We start from the raw sequence: 23,736 nt of genomic DNA on the forward strand, positions 1-23,736 counted from the left end.
ACTCTACACGATACTGCCTTTACAGAACTCCTTCATGAGACTCACGGCAAAATTCATTCAACTTCTGGTTTAGAATGCTCAAGTATCTGCGTACTACTCTTGAGAGTCAAGAAAGTCAGTATGGTACAACAGAAAGAGCACTGAGCTGTAAGTCAGGTGAGTAGGATTTTTGTACCAGCTATGCCATGATTTTTGGCAAGCTACATTGGCATCGCTGGGCCTCAGTCTCCTGCCTCTAAAATATGGAGCTTCTTTCTTAAGTTTATCATCTCTCGTTCCCTTCTACTAAAATGTAGAGTCTTTGTTCATTGTGTATGCTCAGCACTGAAAACAGTAAGAATCGCACCTTAAGCCAACAATAAATAGTAGTTGCATTTTGGGGCCCCCTTTAATCCAGATACTACTTTTATGTAGGAAATACTATAAAATTAAGAGAATCAAAAGGAAGAATTTTTGAAGTACTTACAATCCTCCTACCCAGAGATAATCCCTATTAATATTTGCATATAGTTTTCACTGTTTTAGGTGTATATTTTAATCTGTTTATGAAATAATTTGAGACTCTACAATAGTACACTACTAATTATACATTGTCAAAACTGTGAACAGTACCTTACTCATTTACTTACATGTACCTTAGCTTATATTTAAAGCAATGAAAGTCAATTTGTTTAACTGTACTTTAGGTTTCAGAGTTTCTAGTAATTTAGATAACTTCAAACCATTGTTGAATCATCATTTAAAATCATCACATACTGAAATAACTTATATAATTCAGTCCACAAGATGAGAAGTTTTGTCATTATTAAGAGCCACTGTTCCCTTTTCCATGCATTCAACAAACAGTTACTGAGCACTTACACTGCTCAGGGAAGCACTATTGTAGGGACTGCAGACAAATGCATGGACAAAACAGACAAAAAGCCCCTCCCTTCATGGCAATTACATTCTAACACACATCCCTGTTTCAAAGAGTACACAATGAACTTGGGGAATTTCCTAAAAGTTAGGAAGTTAGAAAATAACATCTCTACTTTATATCTAAAGTTCCTTTATTAGGAGGAAGTTTACTCACCCAATGTTTAAAGACCTCTTATCTTGCTCTTGAAGTGATTATCTTACTAATACAAAATAGCAGCTAATATTTATTAAGTGTGCACCTTTTGCTGGGTATGCTGCTGTATATAGTTCATACACATTATCTGAATGAATTCTGTAAGGTAAGTACTGTTATTATTCCCATTCACAGATGAAAGCACTGAGGCCAGCGGGGTTAAGTAACTTATCCAAGGTTACAGGAGCTAGAATTCAAATACCTGGCAGCTTGACTTCAGGGCCAGGATTTCAGCCACCGTGTGTGACCAATGGGTCATCCTTTGTTAACCAACATTCTCAGAGTTACCATCTCACTCCCATGAACTGCAAAATTTTTCTGTAAATATTTCCATATAGTCCCCATTGAGACTGTATGCATAATATACACCCTAGTCTCAGAGTAGACTATATGAAGGGTATAAGAATTCTTCAAGATTCTAAATTAAGAATATGTCATATATGTATATGTGTCATGTGTGTTTCTATGTGTAGACGCACACATACAACATAAGAACAAGGAATGACTTCCCCAAACAACCTACCTTTCCTTTAATGATCTTTCTATGGGTGATACAAAGAAGGCCTAAATAGACAGTCAAAATCAGGAAGTGAGTCATAACATTATTCTTAGCAAGATTTTGGAATGCCATAGACTAACCCAACACGTTGTAAAACTGATAAGAGTAAAAACAGATTAACAATAGGACTGATCAAATGAAATTCACTGATTTCTGGGAAAGAAAACAGAAATATTTGTAATGAAATCTGATATACCTCAGATCATACGAATTCTAAAGGTGACCCTAAAGCCTAAGTATTAAGGAATAACTGAAGAAGTACCTAAAAGCTTCTGGTTGATTCTCCTGATTACAAGATGCTCAAACAGTAACTAGAGTCTTAGATCAAGCAAAGATTTTCTTCCACATAAACATATAGAGTTCATGTCAGGCTTAAAATATCAGCATTGCCTTTGACTCCTTCTACTCTGGGGAGCTTGAGCCATCTCTTTAAACCTGCCGGTCCCCACCAAGCACACGCATGTATTCTTGTGTGTACTCACTGAATCGAAGATACACTGATTATAAAGTGTACCAATAAGGAAAAACACCTGCCAATTAACTGATGGTGCATTGTCAATTGTAAGAGCATCCTGATATCAAAGCTTTAAAAATGTGAAAACAAAGGCATCTCAGAATCAATGAAATATGGTATAAACTGCTGTTTAAAGGCTGCTACCTTGCCACCTTGCCATCCCTGGTTAGCTAAGTTCTCGTGTCTATCTGTAATGTGGTCCAGGGGACAGAGGACTGCAGCTCTTCTGTTTTGCTGCTTTTTGTTATCTTTACTGTTGTTACCTTTCTCTCTGCTGCCAGTATCAAGATGAGTAGCTGCCACTCCCAGACTCCTCACCCCAGCCCACATTCAATCTATCCCAAAATGGACTGTCCTCTTCTACCACACTTGTTCTGACCAGTCAAGAGGAAGCAGGCGTTTTGAACAGCAGCCCTCATCCCTCCCTCCTCCACATCTCCATTTCAGCAGAAACTATTAAATAAGTCTTATAAAAAGAAAAATTATACTTCTGAAGGTGACCTAGTTGGGACCTGAGATCCTCTTGTTGTGAAACTACTGAAGATCTGCTCTCTGATCCTTCCTCTGGATGTGTTGAATTCAGTGGGGTGAAAGTTCTGGACCAGAACTGAGTAATGTAGCCAGTGTGAAGAAGAAACATTGAGCCAGAGAGGACCAACAGTAGACTGGGACACTGTTTTGACCATAGATAATATATGTTACACTGTATCCATTCCATTAACTGCAATAAATCTCCTTTTCCTTGAAGGGCAATAATGTTGGGAGATTACTTCTGGTTCCAACAAGCATACAGAGAGAGCCACTCTACACAGTCTAGGAAGAGAAACAAGTTTTTTAAATAGAGGTCTCACAAACAGCCAGAAACCTGGACACACTCTCAAATCCATTTTTATTGCCTTAGTCATGAATAATGTAATATTCTAGCCAGCTTTCCTGCCTCTTCTATCTTACAAACCATCCAATATTCAGAGCCAAATGAAACTTCCTAAACCTCATTAACAGCCATATCATTCCACTGCTCCTATTTTCCCTCTGCTTATTATTGTACTCCTGCCTCTAAAATTCTAAAGTGGCTCTCTACTGAATCTAGTTTAAAATTTAAGCTCCTAAACTTGGCAACCAAGACTTGAGGCTTAGCTCATCCATCTCCTCTCACAACCTCACACCCACCCAACATTCCAGTCAATATGAACTACTTGCAATTGCTCAAGTTCAGTAGAAAATTTTTTAAAAACCCACACCCTAACACACATACCTCATATCAAATTCCTTATACTTTCTACTAAACACACAGCATTTTCCTATACTGCAGTCTTTATTTTTGCCTTTGCCAGGAATGCCTTGCCCAATTCTCCTTCCTGCTAATTCCAACATTTCCTTGAGGTCTTATTCCAATTGTTTACCAACATTCAAAAACTTTCTTTCCTGACCATTAATCTGAGGTACATGGCCTTCCTCCTATATATCGAAAGTATCCCCATACATAAGTCATGTCGTATATCACAAGGAACATGACTGTAAATTCAACTTACTGTGCCATCAAGTCTACAACCCAAATGATACCAATAGTTTCAAGATATCTAGTAAACCTTCTAAAACGAGTATCTCAAAGTTAAAGCAAAGATCTCAGCAGCAAGCTGATGGCTCCTGCTGATCCTGATAATACATATTTCCTGTCATAGAATGTTCTTTCCCTTTCTTATATAAGTTTTATTCAGAATGTTTGTTTTGGAGCAAGGCAGAAGGTCATACCAGACACTCATTCATCCATTCATCAAATAGTTACCAAGTATCTACAATGACTACAATAAAAAGAACAAAGCAGATACTGTCTCTACCTTCAAGAAACTTTCATTCTAGCAAGAAAGACATTAAACAACTAAGTAATAAAACCAACAGTTTAATTACAAACGTTGCAAGTGATGTCAAGGAAATGTACAGACTACTACATTCAATGGTCAGTCCCCATTTTATAAGAACTATCAGCAGCACTTGACAGTCAATCACTCCTTTCTTCCTTGAAACACCTGCCTCAACTGGCTTTCAGGACATCCCACTCTTTGATTTTCTTCCTACCTTACTCTCCTATGCGTATTGTTCTTCCCAATCTCTTCATGTTGCAATGGCTAATGGCCGTTTTTCTTCTTACCATCTATATATCATGATAATCCACAAATTTCTATTACCAACCTGGACCTCTCTCCTGAGCAAGTACACAGCCCAATGACCCTCTCCACTTGGATGCACAAACATAATGCCCCAAACTGAATTCCTAACCTTGCTCCCTAATTTGCCTTATCTGCAGCTTTCCCTATCTAGGTTGAAGGCAACTCCATCATTCCAGCTACTCAAGCCAAAAATCTTGGGAGTCAACCTTGACTCTTCTTTTTTTCTTACATCCCATATCCAGTTCATCAGCAGATCTTGTTGGCTGCACCTTCACAAAATACAGAAAGGTCTGACACCCTCCACTACCTTTACTGCTGTGACTGCCTAACTAACTGCAGTAGCCCCCAAACTGGTCTGTTTCTCCCCTTGCCGCCCCTCCCAAGAATCTATTCTCAACAGACCAGCCCAATAGGTCCTTTAAAATTTTTAAGTTTGATCAGGACCCTCCTTCTGCTCAAAGCCCTGCAAAAGCTCCCTATTTTACTTAAGAGTGGAAACCTAAATCTTGGCAAGAATCTGAAACATCTGAACCTCATTTCCTCATGAGTATCATCTCATCATTTTCTACTCCTCAGCCCTCACTCCAGCCACACTGGCCTTCTCCTACTCTTTCATCACGCTAAGCATGCTCACCTCATGGTATCTTTATACTGGCTACTTCCTCTGCCTTTCATACTTTTCCCTCTGGTACTCCATGGCTAACATATCCCCAAGACTAACTCCACACCCCCTTTAAGTCTATGCTCAAATGTCACCTTCCCAAAAAGACCAAACCTTTCTACCCTATTTATAATTGCAACCTACCCTCCCCATCACCTAAGACTACCAATCCCCTAACTTTGTTCTATTTTATCCCATAGCATTATCACCTTCTGGCATACTATACGCTTTATTTATCATTATATTAACTGTCTGTAGTATCTCTCCCCTAAGGGCAGAGATTCTTATCTATTTTGTTCTCTGTTGTATCTTAAACAACTACAATAGAGCTTGGCATATAATAGGTGTCCAATAAATATTTGTTGTATAAATAAAACCTAAGAATCTTAGAGTCAGACTAGGCTTTTCTAACTTTGTTACCCCAGGATCCCAAAGACTAAAGGTTAGCAGAGTGAAGGAGAGGAGGATAGGACTAAGTGCAAGAGTAATAACAAACTCCTTGACCTTCCTCCACACTAAATGGTAAGACCGAAGGTAAGGACTGCATCACATTCACCTGAGCACCCCTAATGTCTTGTACACAGTAGACACTTTATCAAGTACCTATTGAATGCACAATGAATAAACAGTGTAGAGAACTGTGTCTGGCATATAAAAATGTTTGGAAGGTAAATGAATACAAAGTGACAACATAATAGAGGTAGCAACAGGAAAAATGCTCTGTCAGGACTTGGTTATCTCAGAGACCTCCCTTTCTAACTGCCTGATTGTCACTATCAACTCTAGTAATTGTCACTATCAACTCCAGTCACTATCAACTCTGTGATTAAAGTGGGAGGAGGAGGTTGAGAAAGGACACAGAAGGAAAGGAAGTTGAAAAAGAGAGGCACAGTAAAGTGTGAGCCTTTAAATTTTCAACTGTGATCCATAAGTCACTTTTACCAACAAGATTAAGAATACATAATAGATATACACTCACAAATATATATATTTCACATATTTATATATGACACTTGTACATGAATCAAAAGCTTATGAAACAATACTTACTATGTGCAATGTTCTCTAATTTTCTATTTTCTTCCATTAGAAATAAAACAACTAAATTCTGGCTTCTCCCTACTAAATCAGTTTCACAATCCACTAAATTGATTTCACATCTAACTAAATTGATTGCGTGCCTCAACAATGACTGACATGTAGTTTGTAAAATCCTGCAGACGCACTTTCTCTATACTCGTCTTTTGCCCCATTGCAAAGAATATCCCTCTCCAGAAAAATCTTTAAAGAACTGCATCTGTTACGGAAACATAACGGAAACAAGCAATTAAATATGGTTCTAATCCCACAGTGGGTCCAGGAATAAAGGAATCTTGGTCAAACTGCAAAGGAAAGGAATTTTTAAATACTGATTCCTGGAGTCTAGAAAAAAAGAAAGATGGTGACTACAGAGTTGGGTGCAATGGCTACTACATCTTCCTCAGAGTTACATTAGCAACATGCTCTCGTGCTCCAGAAAGAAATCGGCGGCAAGAAAAAAAATCCAAAATGTAACTACTGTAGATTAAAAGCCAAAATTTATGAACCACTAAGGGTAAAAACAATGTGCTTTATTTATTCTCTAACAGTTCCAAGTTTGAAACATGACAAATGTAATGTGTGGAAATTACTTAGATCCTGATTTGAATAAATCAACTGCAGAGAAAACATTTTAGACACTTGAGGAAGTCAGAACACTGACTGGGTATTTGATAACAGTAAGGTATTAGTATTAATGATTTTTAGCTATAATAATGATTTTATGGGTTTTTTTAAAGAGCCTATTATTTCAAAGACACATATTGAAGTATATACAAATGAAATGATAGTATGACTTGGATTTGCTTTAATATAATCCAATGGGGGTACAAATGGGGATGAAGGGGGATGGAGGCAGGTGCACTGATGAAATAAACTGGCTAGGTGTTGAAAAATGGTTGAATCTGAATAGTACATGGTATAATATTCTACTTGCATATATGTTTGTGTATATGTTTGAAATTTTTCATAATTCAATGTTTGAAAATTAGGTAAAAAGGGAGGTTAGGGATTATTTAATTCCTAATTTTATACAAGGGGCACTAAGCCCAGAGAGCTACTGCTGTTCAAAAAGTAAGTAAGAACAGTATGGCCGATATGAAAACTGATTGGTTTCAAATACTAACAGTATTTTGGACATTAATGAAAATGTGTTGTATCATTTCTTACCCTAACCAGATTGAATGGTGACTTGAGAATCTGGAGAATAGATTAAATGTTAAGAAAAAATAAATAAAATGTGATTCTGAGAATACAAAAGCCCAAAGGATCTCAAAGAAAAGATACTGACTGAGTTAATTTGGAAAATTTTAACTTTACAATCAAGAGCACACACATCTGAAGAGTACCTAAGTGGACTGCTTCTCTGATTGTACTATATTTACGTGATTTTATTTGCCCAAACAAAATTTATGAACCACTAAGGGTAAAAACAATGTGCTTTATTTATTCTCTAACAGTTCCAAGTTTGAGACATGACTAAAAAAAACATTTGAACTTTAATAAATCTAAAGAGAAGGCAAATAGTGAATCTGTGGCATCTTATTACACTGATGGACAGTAACTGCAATGCGGTATGGGTGGCGACTTGATAATATGGGTAAATGTAGTAATGACATTGTTTTTTCATCTGAAACCTTCATAAGAGTAAATATCAATAATACCTTAATAAAAAGTAACTTAATTAATTTAAAAAATAAGTCTAACAGAGTTTACACAAAGATTTTATGGTAGTTCAATATGAAAGTAACCAATTTGCCAAATCCACTTACTGGATAGAAACATTTCCAACAAATCAATTAAAAGCTTACTGCTTTAACCATCACCTTTAATACTCATGCAGCATCATTTAGCAGAAAGGATGCAAAAAGCGCAGTAAAAAACAAAAAATGAGCAAAAAAAAAAGAACTGGAAGAAACTGTGTATGTTTAATGACACAAAAGCATTCATATTATTGCCAAGAAGTATGCCTGCTATCGTTGTTATAATTCAACACTGTTCTAAAAATATTAGATAACTTGATAAGAAGTGAAGAAAATTTTTATACTAACAGGGCAAAGACATAATTATCACTTTTTGTAATAAGGCTTTCAACCTGAAAACTGTAAGAGTCTACTGAAAGCGTTTTAGTACTAATAAGAGAGTTCAATTTGCTGGTATATACATAAAAGATAAATGTATAGTTTTTATGTATCTTTTGAAAATCATAAAATATATTGAAAACATAAATAAAATCTATAAAATGCCTTATAATGCATTTAATAAAAATGGATAGCACTAGCCCACTTTTGGAAATATGATGAATTAGATACTCTACAGAGATACCTAATTGGTATAAAACTATAAACAGCAACACTTTTTTGAAACTTTGCTGGGCTCTAAAAAAAAAAGAAGTCTACTGGTGGAGGGTAGGGAGAAGGAGAGACGAAAGGGTGAGCACAGTTAAAAAGAAACTAAGGGTGAAATAATTGGAAAAGAAGAAAATGTTGCTATTTATATTATTTACATAAAAAATCCAAAAGAATTTAAAGATTATTAGAATCAATAAGAACATTTAAAAAGACAGTTGTCTATAATATTACTATCTAAAAGTATTTCTCTACCCGGCAACAAACAGAAAATAAAATTTTTAAAACACACGATCTAGTATTGTGGAAGCCCCAAAAAGAGTCTGCTGGAATACTTTGCTTCCCTAATCTTCCTATGCTCATATGAGCCCTTTAGAATTCAATTACTTTCATATTTCTCCCCCAAATTTCAGGTTTAAAAAAAGAGTTTAATATTTTTTATTAGAGACCAATCTTAAAAGTTTCTCTTACAACATCTTTCCTGTACCAAGAGTTCTTATTTAGCACTTACATTTTATCTTCCCAGCCATTCATTCTATAATAACTCATTGGCATTTAACTATATACATTACAAAGTTATTTGCTTGCCATTTCCTGTCCTCTCCATTTCCCTCTATCTTGGAAAGTTTCTAATCTGACTGATTTGGTGTTTAATTAAGAGCCCTTCTGGAAGATTTTTCTGTTATGATATCCTTGCATGTCCCTGTATCTTCCTTTCATCTTACCAGTACATGTTTTCTTGACTAGGTCTCTTCCTATCAGTAATCTATAGATGTTATTCCACTGCCTTACAGTTTCTGGTGTTGACAATAAAGAGTCTGCGATCTGGTTTTTTCCTTTGTAAGTAATATATTCTTACTGAAAGCTTCTAAGATTTTCTTTTATATTTGATAGTCTTCTGAGATTCTCCCAGATGTCTTGTTCCTGCACATAAATTCAGCTTCAAACTTGGTAAATCTACACACATCTTTGTTCAGCTCAAAGGAAATGTTTCTATTTTTAGTTCAATTATTGTTTGTCCTCTATTTGGTCTTTTTTCCTCCTCTGTGACTCCTGATATTTGTATGTGAAGTCCACTAAGTCTCTCTTCTTTCTCTGCAGGGTGTTTTTGCTTTGCATTTTGAGGTATCTCTTGACTTGAACTTCTGGTGTTAACAGTAACCATCCAATCCTTCAACCTTTTTTTTTAAAATTCAAAACACAATCTTTGTGTAGTTCCAGAAAGAATTTTTCATGCTATCATTCAATGTCTTAAGTAGTTGTATTTATTCAGCAAGGTATTTTCTGTTCTCTTCAGCAATTTTTTTCACTGAAAGCTGCTCTACTGGCTGTTTTGTTTATGCTTTCTGTGTCTGGATATTAGATCCTCTTAGCTACACTATATTTTTTCTGTCTCCTCATTGCTCTGTTCACCCCTAGAGATGTTAAATCATGGCAACCTTGCCAGCAGTAGCAAGTGCAGTGGTTTCTGCCCTATGGGCAGGTAATGTATCAGACTTAACCAGTCACTGAATCCATTGTGGGACATAAAGAAGTCTCCCTGGTCTCCTCAGGGTCCCAGCCTCAAGGGGAGGAAACACCTATCTCATCTATTAAATCACCCTGTTGAGGTCCTCAGATCTCCATAGGCCAAGCTCTCCCCAGGAACTTCTGAGTATTTATTCTTTCTCCAGTGCACTCTACTGGCCCCATTCTGTCACCTGGCCCAGGGGGGAACAAAGTCCTTTATAAGCTTCTCAGTTACCTCTCATAGAATCAGTGCCTTGCTTATTCCTTCCAAGTCCTGCCCGCCTGCCACCCTTATAGCTGCTCCACTCAGGGAAGTTTGCTGGTAGTTGGAAAGGGAGGACAGCAAGGAAATAACTCCCAACACTCCCCTTCCCAAAAACCCCCTCTAGCCTTCAAATAAGTGGAAAATATTCCAATTTGCCAACTGAATATTTCCAGGAATGTTAAAGAATGTGAAGATACTTTCAAAAGGAATCCAAAAATATCATTCATTCACTAAATATCTGAGTGACCACCATGTGCAGGGCACTCTCCCAGAACTAGAAATATCTTAAGGACTTTCCTTGGAAAGGGGCCACAATAACATGTTTAAGTTCTGACATTAGTTGAAATAAAGGTCCTGTTAAGTTCTTAAAAAGTGAAATAAAAAAATGGTTCCCACTATATATTCTCTTCACCATTAAACATACTTTTCCAGGAGAGGATTGCCATTTAGATTTAAGATGAAAGAAGTTAGGGTTTTCACAGGCATTTTCTATTAAATATATGGAAAAACATATAATGAAATTAATTGTCTTTAAAACTTTTTCCTGCTTTAAACTATTATGATATCTAGGTGGAGAATAAGAACCACAGGAAGGGAAGAAAGGCTCTCCCTTTCTGTCACTTTTGCCAGGTCTCCCTCATTTTCATACAGCATATTCCCTAGCCTGCACGCCATCAGCTTCGGCCATACATTAACTCTACAGCTGTACGCAAAGCCCAACCATATGCAGATTCCTCATTCATGGGATTTAGGCACTTTGTGATCTCAGAAGTATTCATGTGAAATTACAGATAAGTCAGCTTTTAATAAAAAAAAAAAGGGCATAAGAATATACCTTTGAATATTTAGAATTTAGTTCTAAAGATACCAAAGACAAGGATGGGGAAAAGGTCAAGGAAGAGCAGATGGCTTCCTGCTGGCTTTCCTGAGACTCTGCAAGTATTCCAGTGTTAATGTTTCTAGCATGGCAATCAGCTGAAAAGTCTGTCATGTCATCCAAGTCAAAGCCAGATGACTGAAAAGAGCCTTGTATGTACAGTAAAAAGTTTAACTTATTTCCCAACAGAAAGACTGAGAGTCTACCCACTCCCACCCCTCCCTGCAGCCACCGCTCCCTGCAGCCACCCGGCATGCATCTTAAGATTGTCAGGGACAAAAAGTGCGAATGCAATAAATGTATTTTTTTAAGTACATACCTGTTTTAGGCCATAATGCATTGACTGCGATTTCACCTTTAAATTCTTCTGCCATTCCAAGCACACACATAGACATACCATACTTAGCAATGGTATAAGCTGAAAGAAATCACAAAGAATATTACTTAAGAAACAAGTTACTTTGTGAGAATAACCAATTTCTTTCACTGACTATATATAATAAGTACAAAACATAATTTTTAAAATGTACTGTTTTTAAAAGAACAGTTTTTAATGGAAGTAGCTAAACAGGAATAAAGTAGTTTTATACATTTCCATCCATACATTTTATTATAAGAAAAGAAACTAATAAACTTTCATATTTCTTAATACTACATGGATATTACATTATTGTTTATTAATCTGTTCTTTTTTTTCTTTCAAAGATTTAAAGTCATCATTTAAAGGGAAACTACTGCTAATAAAATAACAACAACAAAAGCTGCAAATTCCTTTAAGCCAGTCATTTAAAAAAGAACTTCTTTCAATTTTCCTCTGTGGGTTTCTATTCTAACTGCCTGTCCAAAGTTTAGTGAAATATGTAGAAATAAGGACTAAGTATCTCATACAACTATTTTAAAAGAAGCACCTACACAAAAATCATGTTATTTAGCATACTCAACTTAGTTTGCTGTGAAAGGTAAAGTATTTCATGGATCATTTTTAACTAACTTTATTGAAGAATAAGTTACATATAATAAAACATACCAATTGGGACTTGAGCAAGCTTTCTGGGATGATGGAAACCCATTTCTTTTTTTTTTTTTTTTAACTCACTTAAGATTTATTAGTATATGTGGATACACTGCAATAGTGATGTTTTGATAGGTAAAGCCTCCTTCATCGCTTAGCAATGTCCCCCTCTCCCCATCCCACATAAGCTCCTGTTTGTACATACCTGCAAAAGCCTACATATTAATTCCGTAACAGACACACAAAACTTGAAATGAAGACTTTAGACCACAATGTAAGGGTGATTTCTACTTGACTGGACAGTAAGCTTCCTTTTCTTCAACTCTCCACTGTCATTACAAGGCTGTAGGTACCTGCCCTTATAATTGAGGGTGCAATGGGGAGCATGGTGCACTGCCTTACAGCAGAAATCAGTCACAGACCCCAAACTACCACCTCTATGGACACATTACTAACCTCTGAGTTTGGATATAATCAAACCCAAAATGCAATTTGAATTTCACAGACATCTGCTTTATAATGTAGTTAATAATTAATATAGGTTGATAGACTGAAGATGTCAGTTGTTGGAAACCATTTCTTGATCTGTTGGTTATATAGATGTATGTATTACATTTTTCAATACTCATCAGACCAAACCATTAAGACCTGTGCATTTTACTGAATGTAAATTATACCTGAATTTTTACAATTACAGATAAAAGATTAAGACTCTACTTTCCAAAATGCTATTGATTCTGCATCGAAAATTTGATGTTGAAAGCTATGTAAAAATGTGATTACATTATAGACACACTGATTTAATACAAAACAAATAAATCAAACAGATCATTTCTTCATCCTACCACCTACCACAGTGCTGTTTGAACCACAGCGGATTTAAGTTCAGTGGAGGGCTGAGATTGAGGATATGAGCAACGTTACTCTTTTTCAAATAAGGAATACATGCTTTAGATCTGAAAGCAAAAGAAAACACAAGTTTAGTTAATAGCTAACAACTTCCCCACTTTTTAAAGTTATATTTTAAACCATTTCTACAGAGCAATTGAACTTGTCCTGTAATCTGTAGGGGACTTTGGTTTGTTTTTTACTTTTCTAGAATGAGGAAAAGAAAAGCAACTAATCTTCTTCCTCAGAAGCTTTGCTTAGTGGCCTGATGAGAATCATGAAATCCTTGGCACATTAGCCTTAAACCCAGCGGAGGTTATCCTCAACTACATCCTTCCAAGTTCTTCCTCCCCAACACACACATACAATGCATAATTTTCAGTAACAGTTAATGTCCTTGTCAGCCAGCACTGGCAGCACTGGTAAAGACACACAGGTGTTCAAGTCAAACAGACTTGGGTTCAAATCCTCCCCCGCTCCTGCATTGTGTGATCTTAGGCAAAATATAGAATTCTCAGTTTCCTTATTTGTCAATGTTGGTAATACTTGCTACAACCAATCTAGGATTGACCAAGAAATTAAAATGAGATGATAGATATGAGATACTTAGAATAGTAAATATACTGAACATGAAATAAACAACTGCTATTATTAGTATCATATATGCTGATTTATTTCAACTTAGTAGGTGTGGTATTCCTTCTACATGGGAACTGTAATTTAATAACATACCTTCCAATACACCAAATTTAATTTGTACCAATATGTAATGCAATATGCCTTTGGGAGTAATACTTGTTTTTTATGGGTATGTGAACTGTTCCTAAAGGTAGGCAATTCATTTTACAAAGGACTCAGGTGCAATATCTTAAAATGTTTAATTATTAAGCTATATCAGATTATTGCTTAATAACAGGTTGTAGCTTAATAATTTACAGCTTTTAGTTTTCATATTAAAATTCTTTAGGACTTTGAACTAGTACATTCTTCTTTCAAGTCAGTTTTTTATTGCCGAATGTACAATATTCATGTTACCATGTGCAACATCTTTTCAACTTTATAAGCCAAATTTAATCAATACCATTAAAGGATCTTTATATATGTTGTTTTTCCTTTCCAAAGGTGCTCCACTTTTAGGAGGGTGAGGTGAGGAGGGATGAATAATATTCCAGTTGATATTCATTAAAGCAGTGAAACTTCACCTTAAAGCACCAATAAATGAAACAAATCTACTCCATGCAGTAAGACCATATTTTAAACTCAAAAGAAAATCTCATTTCATTTACATTATAAACATGAACTTCTCTTTTGATCTATTAGACCAAACTATTCTACCTGCGCTTTGCCCACCTGGCCCTTGGCATTACTAATCCTAAATTGGGTGAATTTTTCACAGCAACATGCCCTATCATATATATTATATTGAAAACTCAGCACCACAATTAGATGCTAATATCTCCCCCATAAAAGAGTTGTTTATCAAAAACTTATTACGTGCCATTTATTGCCTTTTTTTTGGTATCATTAATATACAATCACATGAGCAACATTGTGGTTACTAGATTCCCCCATTATCAAGAACCCACCACATACCCCATTACAATCATTGTCCATCAGCATACTAAGACGCTATAGAGTCACTACTTGTCTTCTCTATGCTATTCTGCCTTCCCTGTGCCCCCCTCTACGTTGTGTGTGCTAATTGTAATGCTCCTTATTCCCCTTATCCCGCCCTTCCCTCCCACCTTCCCCAGACCCTTTCCCTTTGGTAACTGTTAGTCCATTCTTGGGTTCTGTGATTCTGCTGCTGCTTTGTTCCTGCAGTTTTTGCTTTGTTCTTATGCCCCACAGATGAATGAAATCATTTGGTACTTGTCTTTCTCTGCCTGGCTTATTTTACTGAGCATAATACCTTCTGGCTCCATCCATGTTGTTGCAAATGCTAGGATTTGTTTTCTTCTTATGGCTGAATAATATTCCATTGTGTATATGTACCACATCTTATTTATCCATTCATCTACTGACGGACACTTAGTAATTGTAATTTCTTGGCAATTGTAAATAGTGCTGCAATAAATATAGGGGTGCATATGTCTTTTTCAAATTGGGCTCCTGCATTCTTAGGGTAAATTCCTAGGAGTGGAATTCCTGAGTCAAATGGTATTTCTATTTTGAGTTTTTTGAGGAACCTCCATATTGGTTTCCACAATGATTGAACTAGTTTACATTCCCACCAACAGTGTAGGAGAGTTCCCCTTTCTCCCCATTCTTGCCAGCATTTGTTGTCCCTAGTCTTTTCTATGTTGGCCATCCTAATTGGTGTGAGGTGGTATCTCATTGTCATTTTAACTTGCATTTCCCTGATCATTAGCAGTGTGGAGCATCTTTTCATGTGCTTGTTGGCCATCTGAATTTCTTCTTTGGAGAAGTGTCTGTTCATATCCTCCGCCCATTTTTTAATAGGGTTACTTGCTTTTTGGTTGTTGAGGTGTGTGAGTTCTTCATATATTTTGGATATTAACCTCTTGTCAGGTATGTCATGAAAAAACATGTTCTCCCATACTGTACAGTGCCTTTTTGTTCTGCTGATGGTGTCCTTTGCTGTACAGAAGCTTTTTAGCATGATGTAGTCCCATTTGTTCATTTATGATTTTGTTTCCCTTGCCCCAGGAGATGCGTCCAGGAAAAAGTTGCTCATGTTTATATTTAAGAGATTTTTGCCTATGTTTTCTTCTAAGATTTTTGTGGTTTCATGACTTACATTTAGGTCTTTGATCCATTTTGAGTTTACTTTTGTGTATGGGGTTAGACAATAATCCAGTTTCATTCTCTTGCGTGTAGCTGTTCAGTTTTGCCAATAGCAGTTGTTCTTCAGGCTGTCATTTCCCCATTGTATGTGCATAGCTCCTTTATCATATATTAATTGACCATATATGCTTGGGTTTATATCTGGGCTCTCTAGTCTGTTCTATTGGTCTATGGGTCTGTTGTTGTGCCAATACCAAATTGTCTTGATTACTGTGTCTTTGTAGTAGAGCTTGAATTCAGGGAGCGTAATTCCCTGTGCTTTACTCTTCCTTCTTAGGATTGCTTTGGCTACTCAGGTCTTTTGTAATTCCATATGAATTTTAGAACAATTTGCTCTATTTCATTGAAGAATGCTATTGGTATTTTGATAGGGATTGCATTAAATCTGTAGATTGCTTTAGGCATGATGGCCATTTTGACAATATTAATTCTTCCTATCCATGAGCATGGAATGTGTTTCCATTTATTAGTATCTTCTTTAATTTCTCTCATGAGTGTCTTTTAGTGTTCAGAGTATAGGTCTTTCACTTCCTTGGTTAGGTTTATTCCTAGGTATTTTATTCTTTTTGATGCAATTATGAATGGAATTGTTTTCCTGATTTTCTGCTAGTTCTTCGTTAGTGTATAGGAATGCAACAGATTTCTGTGATTTATCTTGTATCCCACAACTTTGCTGGATTCAGATATTAAATCTAGTAGTTTTGGAGTGGATTCTTTAGGGTTTTTTATGTACAATATCGTGTCATCTGCAAACAGGGACAATTTGACTTCTGCCTTGCCAATCTAGATGCCTTTTATTTCTTTGTGTTGTCTGGTTGCCATGGCTAGGACCTCCAGTACTATGTTGAATGGAAGTGGGGAAAGTGGGCATCCTTGTCTTGTTCCTCATCTTAAAGGAAAAGCTTTCAGCTTCTCACTGTTAAGTATAATATTGGCTGTGGGTTTGTCATATATGGCCTTTATTATGTTGAGGTGCTTGCCCTCTGTACCCATTTTGTTGAGTTTTTATCATGAATGGATGTTGAATTTTGTCAAATGCTTTTTCATCATCTATGGAGATGATCATGTGGTTTTGTCCTTTTTGTTGATGTGGTGGATGATGTTGATGGATTTTCGAATGTGGTACTATCTTTGCATCCCTGGAGTAAATCCTACTTCATCGTGATGGATGATCTTTTTGATGTATTTTTGAATTAGGTTTACTAACATTTTGTTGAGTATTTTTGCATCTATGTTCATCAGGGATATTGGTCTGTAATTTTCTTTTTTTGTGGTGTCTTTGCCTGGTTTTGGTATTAGAGTGATGCTGGCCTCACACAATGAGTTTGGAAGTATTCCCTCCTCTTCTATTTTTTGGAAAACTTTAAGGAGAATGGGTATTAGGTCTTCACTAAGTGTTTGATAAAACTCAGCGGTGAAGTCATCTGGTGCAGGAGTTTTGTTCTTAGGTAGTTTTTTGATTACCAGTTCGATTTCATTGCTGGTAATTGGCCTGTTCAGATTATCTATTTCTTCCTTCGTCAGCCTTGAAAGGTTGTATTTTTCTAGAAAGTTGTCCATTTCTTCTAGGTTATCCAGTTTGTTAACATATAATTTTCATAGTAATCTCTAATAATTCTTTGTATTTCTGTGATGTCCGTCATGATTTTGCCTTTGTCATTTCTGAGTCTGTTTATGTATGTAAACTCTCTTTTTTTCTTGATAAGACTGGCTAGGGGGTTATCTATTTTGTTAATTTTCTCAAAGAACCAACTATTGTTTTCATTGATTCTTTCTATTGGTTTATTCTTCTCAATTTTATTTATTTCTGCTCTAATCTTTATTATGTCCCTCCTTCTACTGACTTTGGGCCTCATTTGTTCTTCTTTTTCTAGTTCCATTAATTGTGAGTTTAGACTACTTATATGGGATTTTTCTTTTTTCCTGAGGTAGGCCTGTATTGCAATATATTTTCCTCTTAGCACAGCCTTGGCTGCGTTCCACAGATTTTAAATGTTGAATTATTGCTGTCATTTGTCTCCATATATTGCTTGATCTCTGTTTTTATTTGGTCATTGAGCCATTTGTTATTTAGGAGCATGTTGTAAAGCCTCCATGTGTTTGTGGGATTTTTCATTTTCTTTGCATAATTTATTTCTAGTTTCATACCTTTGTGGTCTGAGAAACTGGTTGGTACAATTTCAATCTTTTTCAATTTACTGAGGCTCTTTTTGTGGCCTAGTATATAATCTATTCTTGAAAATGTTCCATGTGCACTTGAGAAGAATCTGTATTTTGCTGCTTTTGGGTGTAGAGTTCTGTAGATGTCTGTTAGGTCCATCTGTTCTAGTGTGTTGTTCAGTGCGTCTGTGTCCTTACTTATTTTCTGTCTGGTTGATCTGTCCTTCAGAGTGAGGGGAGTGTTGAAGTCTCCTACAATGAATGCATTGCATTCTATTTCCCCTTCTAATTCAGTTAGTATTTGTTTCACATATGTAGGTACTGCTGTGTTGGGAGCATAGGTATTTATAATGGTTATATCTTCTTGTTGGATTGACCCCTTTATCATTATGTAATGCCCTTCTTTGTCTCTTGTGACTTTCTTTGTTTTGAAGTCTATTTTGTCGATACAAGTACTGCAACTCCTGCTTTTTTCTATTAGTTGCATGAAATATCTCTTTCCATCCCTTCACTTTTAGTCTGTGTATGTCTTTGAGTTTAAAGTGAGTCTCTTGTAGGCAGCATATAGATGGGTCTTATTTTCTTATCCATTCAGTGACATTATGTCTTTTGATTGGCGCATTCAGTCCATTTACTTTTAGGGTGATTATCGATAGGTATGTACTTATTGCCATTGCAGACTTTAGATTCATGGTTACCAAAGGTTCAAGGTTAACTACCTTACTATCTAAGAGTCTAACTTAACTCACTTAATATGCTATTATAAACACAATCTAAGGGTTCTTTTCTTTTTCTCCTCCTTCTTCTTCCTCCTCCATTCTTTATATATTAGTTATCATATTCTGTACTCTGTCTATTTCTTGATTGACTTTGAGGATAGTTCATTTAATTTTGCATTTGCTTAGTAATTAGCTGTTCCACTTTCTTTACTGTGGTTTTATTACCTCTGGTGACAGCTCTTAAACCTTAGAAACACTTCTATCTATAGCAGTCCCTCCAAAATACACTGTAGAGATGGTTTGTGGGAGGTAAATTCTCTCAGCTTTTGCTTATCTGGAAATTGTTTAATCCCTCCTTCAAATTTAAATGATAATGTTGCCAGATAAAGTAATCTTGGTTCCAGGCCCTTCTGTTTCATTGCATTAATAAATACATCATGCCATTCCCTTTTGGCCTGTAATGTTTCTGCTGAGAAGTCTGATGTTAGCCTGATGGGCTTTCCTTTGTATGTGATCTTATTTCTCTCTCTGGCTGCTTTTAATAGTCTGTCCTTATCCTTGATGTTTGCCATTTTAATTACTACATGTCTTGGTGTTATCTTCCTTAGGTCCCTTGTGTTGGGAGATCTGTGGATCTCCATGGCCTGAGAAACTATCTCCTTGGCCAGACTGGGGAAGTTTTCAGCAATTACCTCCTCAAAGACACTTTCTATCCCTTTCTCTCTCTCTTCTTCTTCTGGCACCCCTGTAATGCGAATATTGTTCTGTTTGGATTAGTCACACAGTTCTCTCAATATTCTTTCATTCTTAGAGATCCTTTTTTCTCTCTGTGCCTCAGCTTCTTTGTATTCCTCTTCTCTAGTTTCTATTTCATTTATCATCTCCTCCACTGTATCCAATCTGCTTTTAATACCCTCCATTGTGCTCTTCAATGATTGGATCTCCACCAGAATTCATTCCTGAGTTCTTGAATATCTTTCCATACCTCCATTAGCATGTTAATGATTTTTATTTTGAACTCCCTTTCAGGAAGAGTCATGAGGTCGATTTCATCTTTCTCAGAAGTTATATTAATTTTACTCTGAACCAGGTTCCTTTGGCGTTTCATGTTTGTATATGGCGCCCTCTATTGCCCAGACGCTCTGGTCTCTGGAGCTGCTCATCCCCTAGAGTGAGGTTGGGAGTCATAGGGGAGTGGCAGGTGCTGGTGCCTGTGGGGAGGAAAGAGCTGTTTCCTGCTTCCCGGCTGCTATGTTTGTCTCTACTGCCTGAACCAGTGGGCCAAGCACACAGGTATAAGCCTCTATGCTTTGCATTTGTAGTTGCTGTAGACAGATCTTCCCTCTGGCTGGCCTAACGTCAGGGTAGGGTTTGCTGGTTTGCGAATGAGGTGGGGCTGGCCAGGAGTAAGGCACAGTAGGCTGCTTATCATGGAGGGGGTCATTGGAGGAGCTGTGTAGCCAGCCAGGGAGCTGGAGCACCTGGAAACTGTGAAAGCTCCCAATCTGCTGGGCAGAGTGCACCCGGACAATTTTGTCTACCTGTCCTTTCTCCTGAGCAGTAAGCTCTGTGCAATCCTTCCCCCTTTAGCAGCCCTCTTGCTAAGGGCTTCCTTGTTAGGAAGTCTCTCAGACTGTCTGCCTTTCTTCTGTCCCAGAGCAGCCAGATATGGATCCCTGCTTTCCACAAGCAGCTAGAATCTCAGTCTCTCCAGGAATTCTAGCTGTCTAAGCTTTCCAATCCCCTAATCACAAGAATATCATGAAAGTACCATGAAATGTAGGTTTGTGCTCCTACAGCAGATCTCTGGAGTTAGGTGTTCAGCAGTCCCAGGCCTCCACTCCCTCCTCGCTCCATTTCTCTTCCTCCTGCCAGTGAGCTGAGGTGGGGGAAGTGCTTGGGTCCCGCAGGTCCACAGCTTTGGTATGTTACCCTGTTCCATGAGGTCTGTTCTTTTCTCCAGTTGTATGCAATCTGGCGCAGTCCTCTTCCCTGTTTTCTTTCAGGATTAGTTGTATTAATTATATTTTCATATTATATGTGGTTTTAGGAGGAAGCCTCTGTCTCACCTCTCACACCACCATCTTTAATCTCTCAAGCTGTTTTGTTTTGTTTTTAATAGAATCTTCAAACCTATAATTAAAGCAATGTAGTTGAGGCTATTGCTTTCATTTTTGGGAAATAACCTCGGTATAGAAAAAAGGTGACTATTCTTGCCAAATGTGTTTTCCAAAGACATAATTTCACAAGGAATAAGAATGAGCATTATCATACATAATGTGGGGGGTGTCACGGGGAAGGCAGTATAACACAGAGAAGACAAATAGTGATTCTATAGCATCTTACTATGCTGATGGACATAGATGGGTATGTGGTGGGGACTTGATAATGGGGGGAGTCTAGTAACCATAATGTTGCTCATGTAATTGTACAAAATAAAAAAAGTAGTAATAATAATAATAATAATAAAAGAATGAGCATCATACATTTACGTAAGTCATAATGTCAGCTAAAAAGCCAAGTCTGGGATCCAACCTTTGTTTGGGAACAGAATTAGGAATTTTCTCTTGGATGACAAAGAGAGTTGATTTCTTTCAAATTAGAAACAAAATCTCTTCAACAATACACTATGGCCATACAATCTTGAAACAGAGCCAATGATCATATCTGCATTCAATATGAGTAAAGCGCTTAACTATCTGTGGTTGAAACCACAGAAATGTATTTAGTCTTAGAATTCATAACATAGTGCATTTTAAACTTTCAACAAGAGCAATTTCTAGTGAACAGTATAATGACAAAATCTCTACACCTCTGTGAAATATTTCTACATTAGTTTAGATTTTAATAAGTTTAAAATTAACACTGACCATCACAGCAACACTGCCTATAGTTATGATTACTGATTTTGACAAATTTCCATTACACTTCACAGGACGTTTCTCAATACTTACATCATATTCTGATGCTCGTATCATAGTTTCCCAACCTAAAAATGTTTTAATCACATCAAAATTCTCCTGACACCATAAATAAATATAACTAGGAGGGTCGACTATTTATATCTGTGGCTTCATCATATAGCAGAAAGCAGCACAAATGATTTAACTTTTTCACACATCATGCCCTGTTAAGCCTTAATTCAACATGCTCAGCAGTATTCCTTGTTAGGTTTATATTTTTAAATACTTGTTTAAATAACTCTTTACATTTGATCAAAATTATTTCACTGTAAAAGACTGTAATACCCAGATAATTTTTTCTTATCTTTATGAGAAGAACTTCATTAATTTTTTAAAATTGAAGTACAATTGATATACAAAATATATTAGTTTCAAGTATATGACACTTGGTTCAACAGTTACCCATATTATTAAATCCTCTCCCTAACTAGTGCAGTTACTATCTGCAACATAGGGAGATGTTACAGGATCATTGGCTATATTCTCCATGGTAATTTCCTCATTTAACATGTAACTGCATCACATAGCAGCATTGCTTATTTTATTTGAAAATAAACCTAAAGCCTATTGAAATACTAGTCCTTTTTCTAGTTTATTAAGTTTTTTATCACAATCTTTTCTATATGCTTGCCAAAGTTCTTACTGTGGTTTTATTCACTGTGGTTTCCATTCAGTAGAGACACATCTCACATACTGATTTTATGGAAATATGCCAAAAATTGACAAAGCAGCAAGCTCTCACTCATTTTACTTGAACATATGGCCCTCTTGGCACACGTCTCATTTTTAGATAGAGACATGAGCATTAGAAATGTTTTACTTTCCTCTTTAATATAAGAAAACCAAAAGTGTAACCACAGTGATAAATGGCAACTTTTCACCTGTCCTTACCAGAGAAGACAATGGAGCTCATGCCCCATCTAATGATGCCTGCCCTTAGCTATAGCAGTTAACTGTTGCCATGTGAGAATGCTGTCTCTACATGGCTCAATTTTTCCAATGTTTCAGGAAAAGCCAGAAACCTGGGTTTTTGTGTCAATCTTCTGATATTTTTCATGTGAACAACTAATGAAATTCTGAATGTAAGTAACTAATAAAAACAAAATTTTTTAAACACTGTCAGGGTCAAGTTTTGCAGACCCAACAAAATACATCTGAGGGCAAAGTTCAGGACTAAAAACAATTTTTACATTTAACTCTCATGATCAATCCTATGACGTAATTCATCATCCCCATTTTACAAATGAAGAAATGGAATCTATAAGAGGTTAAGTTATATGTATAAGGTCATAAGATATCAAGTCATGAAGAGGAAGGTGTAGGATTTCAATGCTACCGATAAAAGAGTCCGACTCCAAGGCCCAAGGTCCTAACTGCCTGTTCTATGTATATATATGATACATATAAAACAGACAAGCAGTTCTACGTTGATCTATCCCACATCCACATGAAAAATGGTAAACCCTGAGTGTAAATAAATAGATAAGCAAATGTACAAACAAAAGAACAGACCAATCCATCCTGAACAGATCAGGACTACATCTGCTTTCATTCTATTTCTGTATTTCCCCTGATGTTGCCCAAGATAGCATTGGCCTTTTGTCAGTTACATTAAAATGTGGTTCATAATGAGCTTCCTGTTATTTATATAACTAAAACCAACCGTTTTGCAGAGGAAGGAGAGACTATTACAGGCTTGAGTAATCAGAAGACTTGATATGCAAATATGTACTTATTCTTGCAAATGCTTAAAAATGCTTGAGCTATACTTTAGCCTTTATTAGATTCACAGAGAAAAGGAGCTCTAAATAAACTTATTTATTTAAAATAGTATCTACTGACTTGGAGCACTTTTAGGCCTTTATAAGGATTGACTAGATTTTAAACTGTATTGCTAATCTGGTTCAAATCTGTTTACAACTAGTTTTCTGAGAAAACACTGCAATGTTCCCCACCACAGCTCTAACTTACGTAAGGTAGGTGCCTCTGGTATTGATATTCATCATCAAATCCATTCGCTTCGTAGGTGTTTCCAATGTGTTGGTCAAGCTAATGGCACTGGCATTATTCACCAAAATATCAATTCCTGTTTTC

The 23,736-nt window shown here is 36.5% G+C and overlaps 2 protein-coding genes across 7 annotated transcripts in view; one reads left to right on the forward strand and one right to left on the reverse strand.

The window, feature by feature from the left end:
• LOC108389895 (uncharacterized) overlaps positions 1-23,736 on the forward strand; it is a 56,277-nt gene that overhangs the window by 30,338 nt on the left and 2,203 nt on the right. The window contains exons 4-5 of one of the 5 annotated variants that reach the window (XM_073226110.1): positions 26-156; positions 2,469-11,379. The exons of 3 other annotated variants lie outside the window; for them this stretch is intronic. The gene's annotated coding sequence lies outside the window, so the exon portion shown is untranslated. Of the gene's footprint in view, positions 1-25; positions 11,380-23,736 lie in introns of those variants that run through there. One more of the 5 variants, XM_073226108.1, reaches the window with a different exon arrangement.
• Positions 1-23,736, reverse strand: part of HSDL2 (hydroxysteroid dehydrogenase like 2) — a 55,537-nt gene that overhangs the window by 16,977 nt on the left and 14,824 nt on the right. For both annotated transcript variants that reach the window (XM_073226100.1, XM_073226093.1), the window contains exons 4-6: positions 23,614-23,728; positions 12,957-13,060; positions 11,412-11,510 (exon numbers count right to left, since the gene is read on the reverse strand). In XM_073226100.1, coding sequence (XP_073082201.1) covers positions 11,412-11,510; positions 12,957-13,060; positions 23,614-23,728 — 318 coding nt within the window. The remainder of the gene's footprint in view (positions 1-11,411; positions 11,511-12,956; positions 13,061-23,613; positions 23,729-23,736) is intronic.

The sequence above is a fragment of the Manis javanica genome, chromosome 2, assembly GCF_040802235.1.
Source record: "Manis javanica isolate MJ-LG chromosome 2, MJ_LKY, whole genome shotgun sequence".
In the NCBI taxonomy this organism is placed as follows: Eukaryota; Metazoa; Chordata; class Mammalia; order Pholidota; family Manidae; genus Manis; species Manis javanica.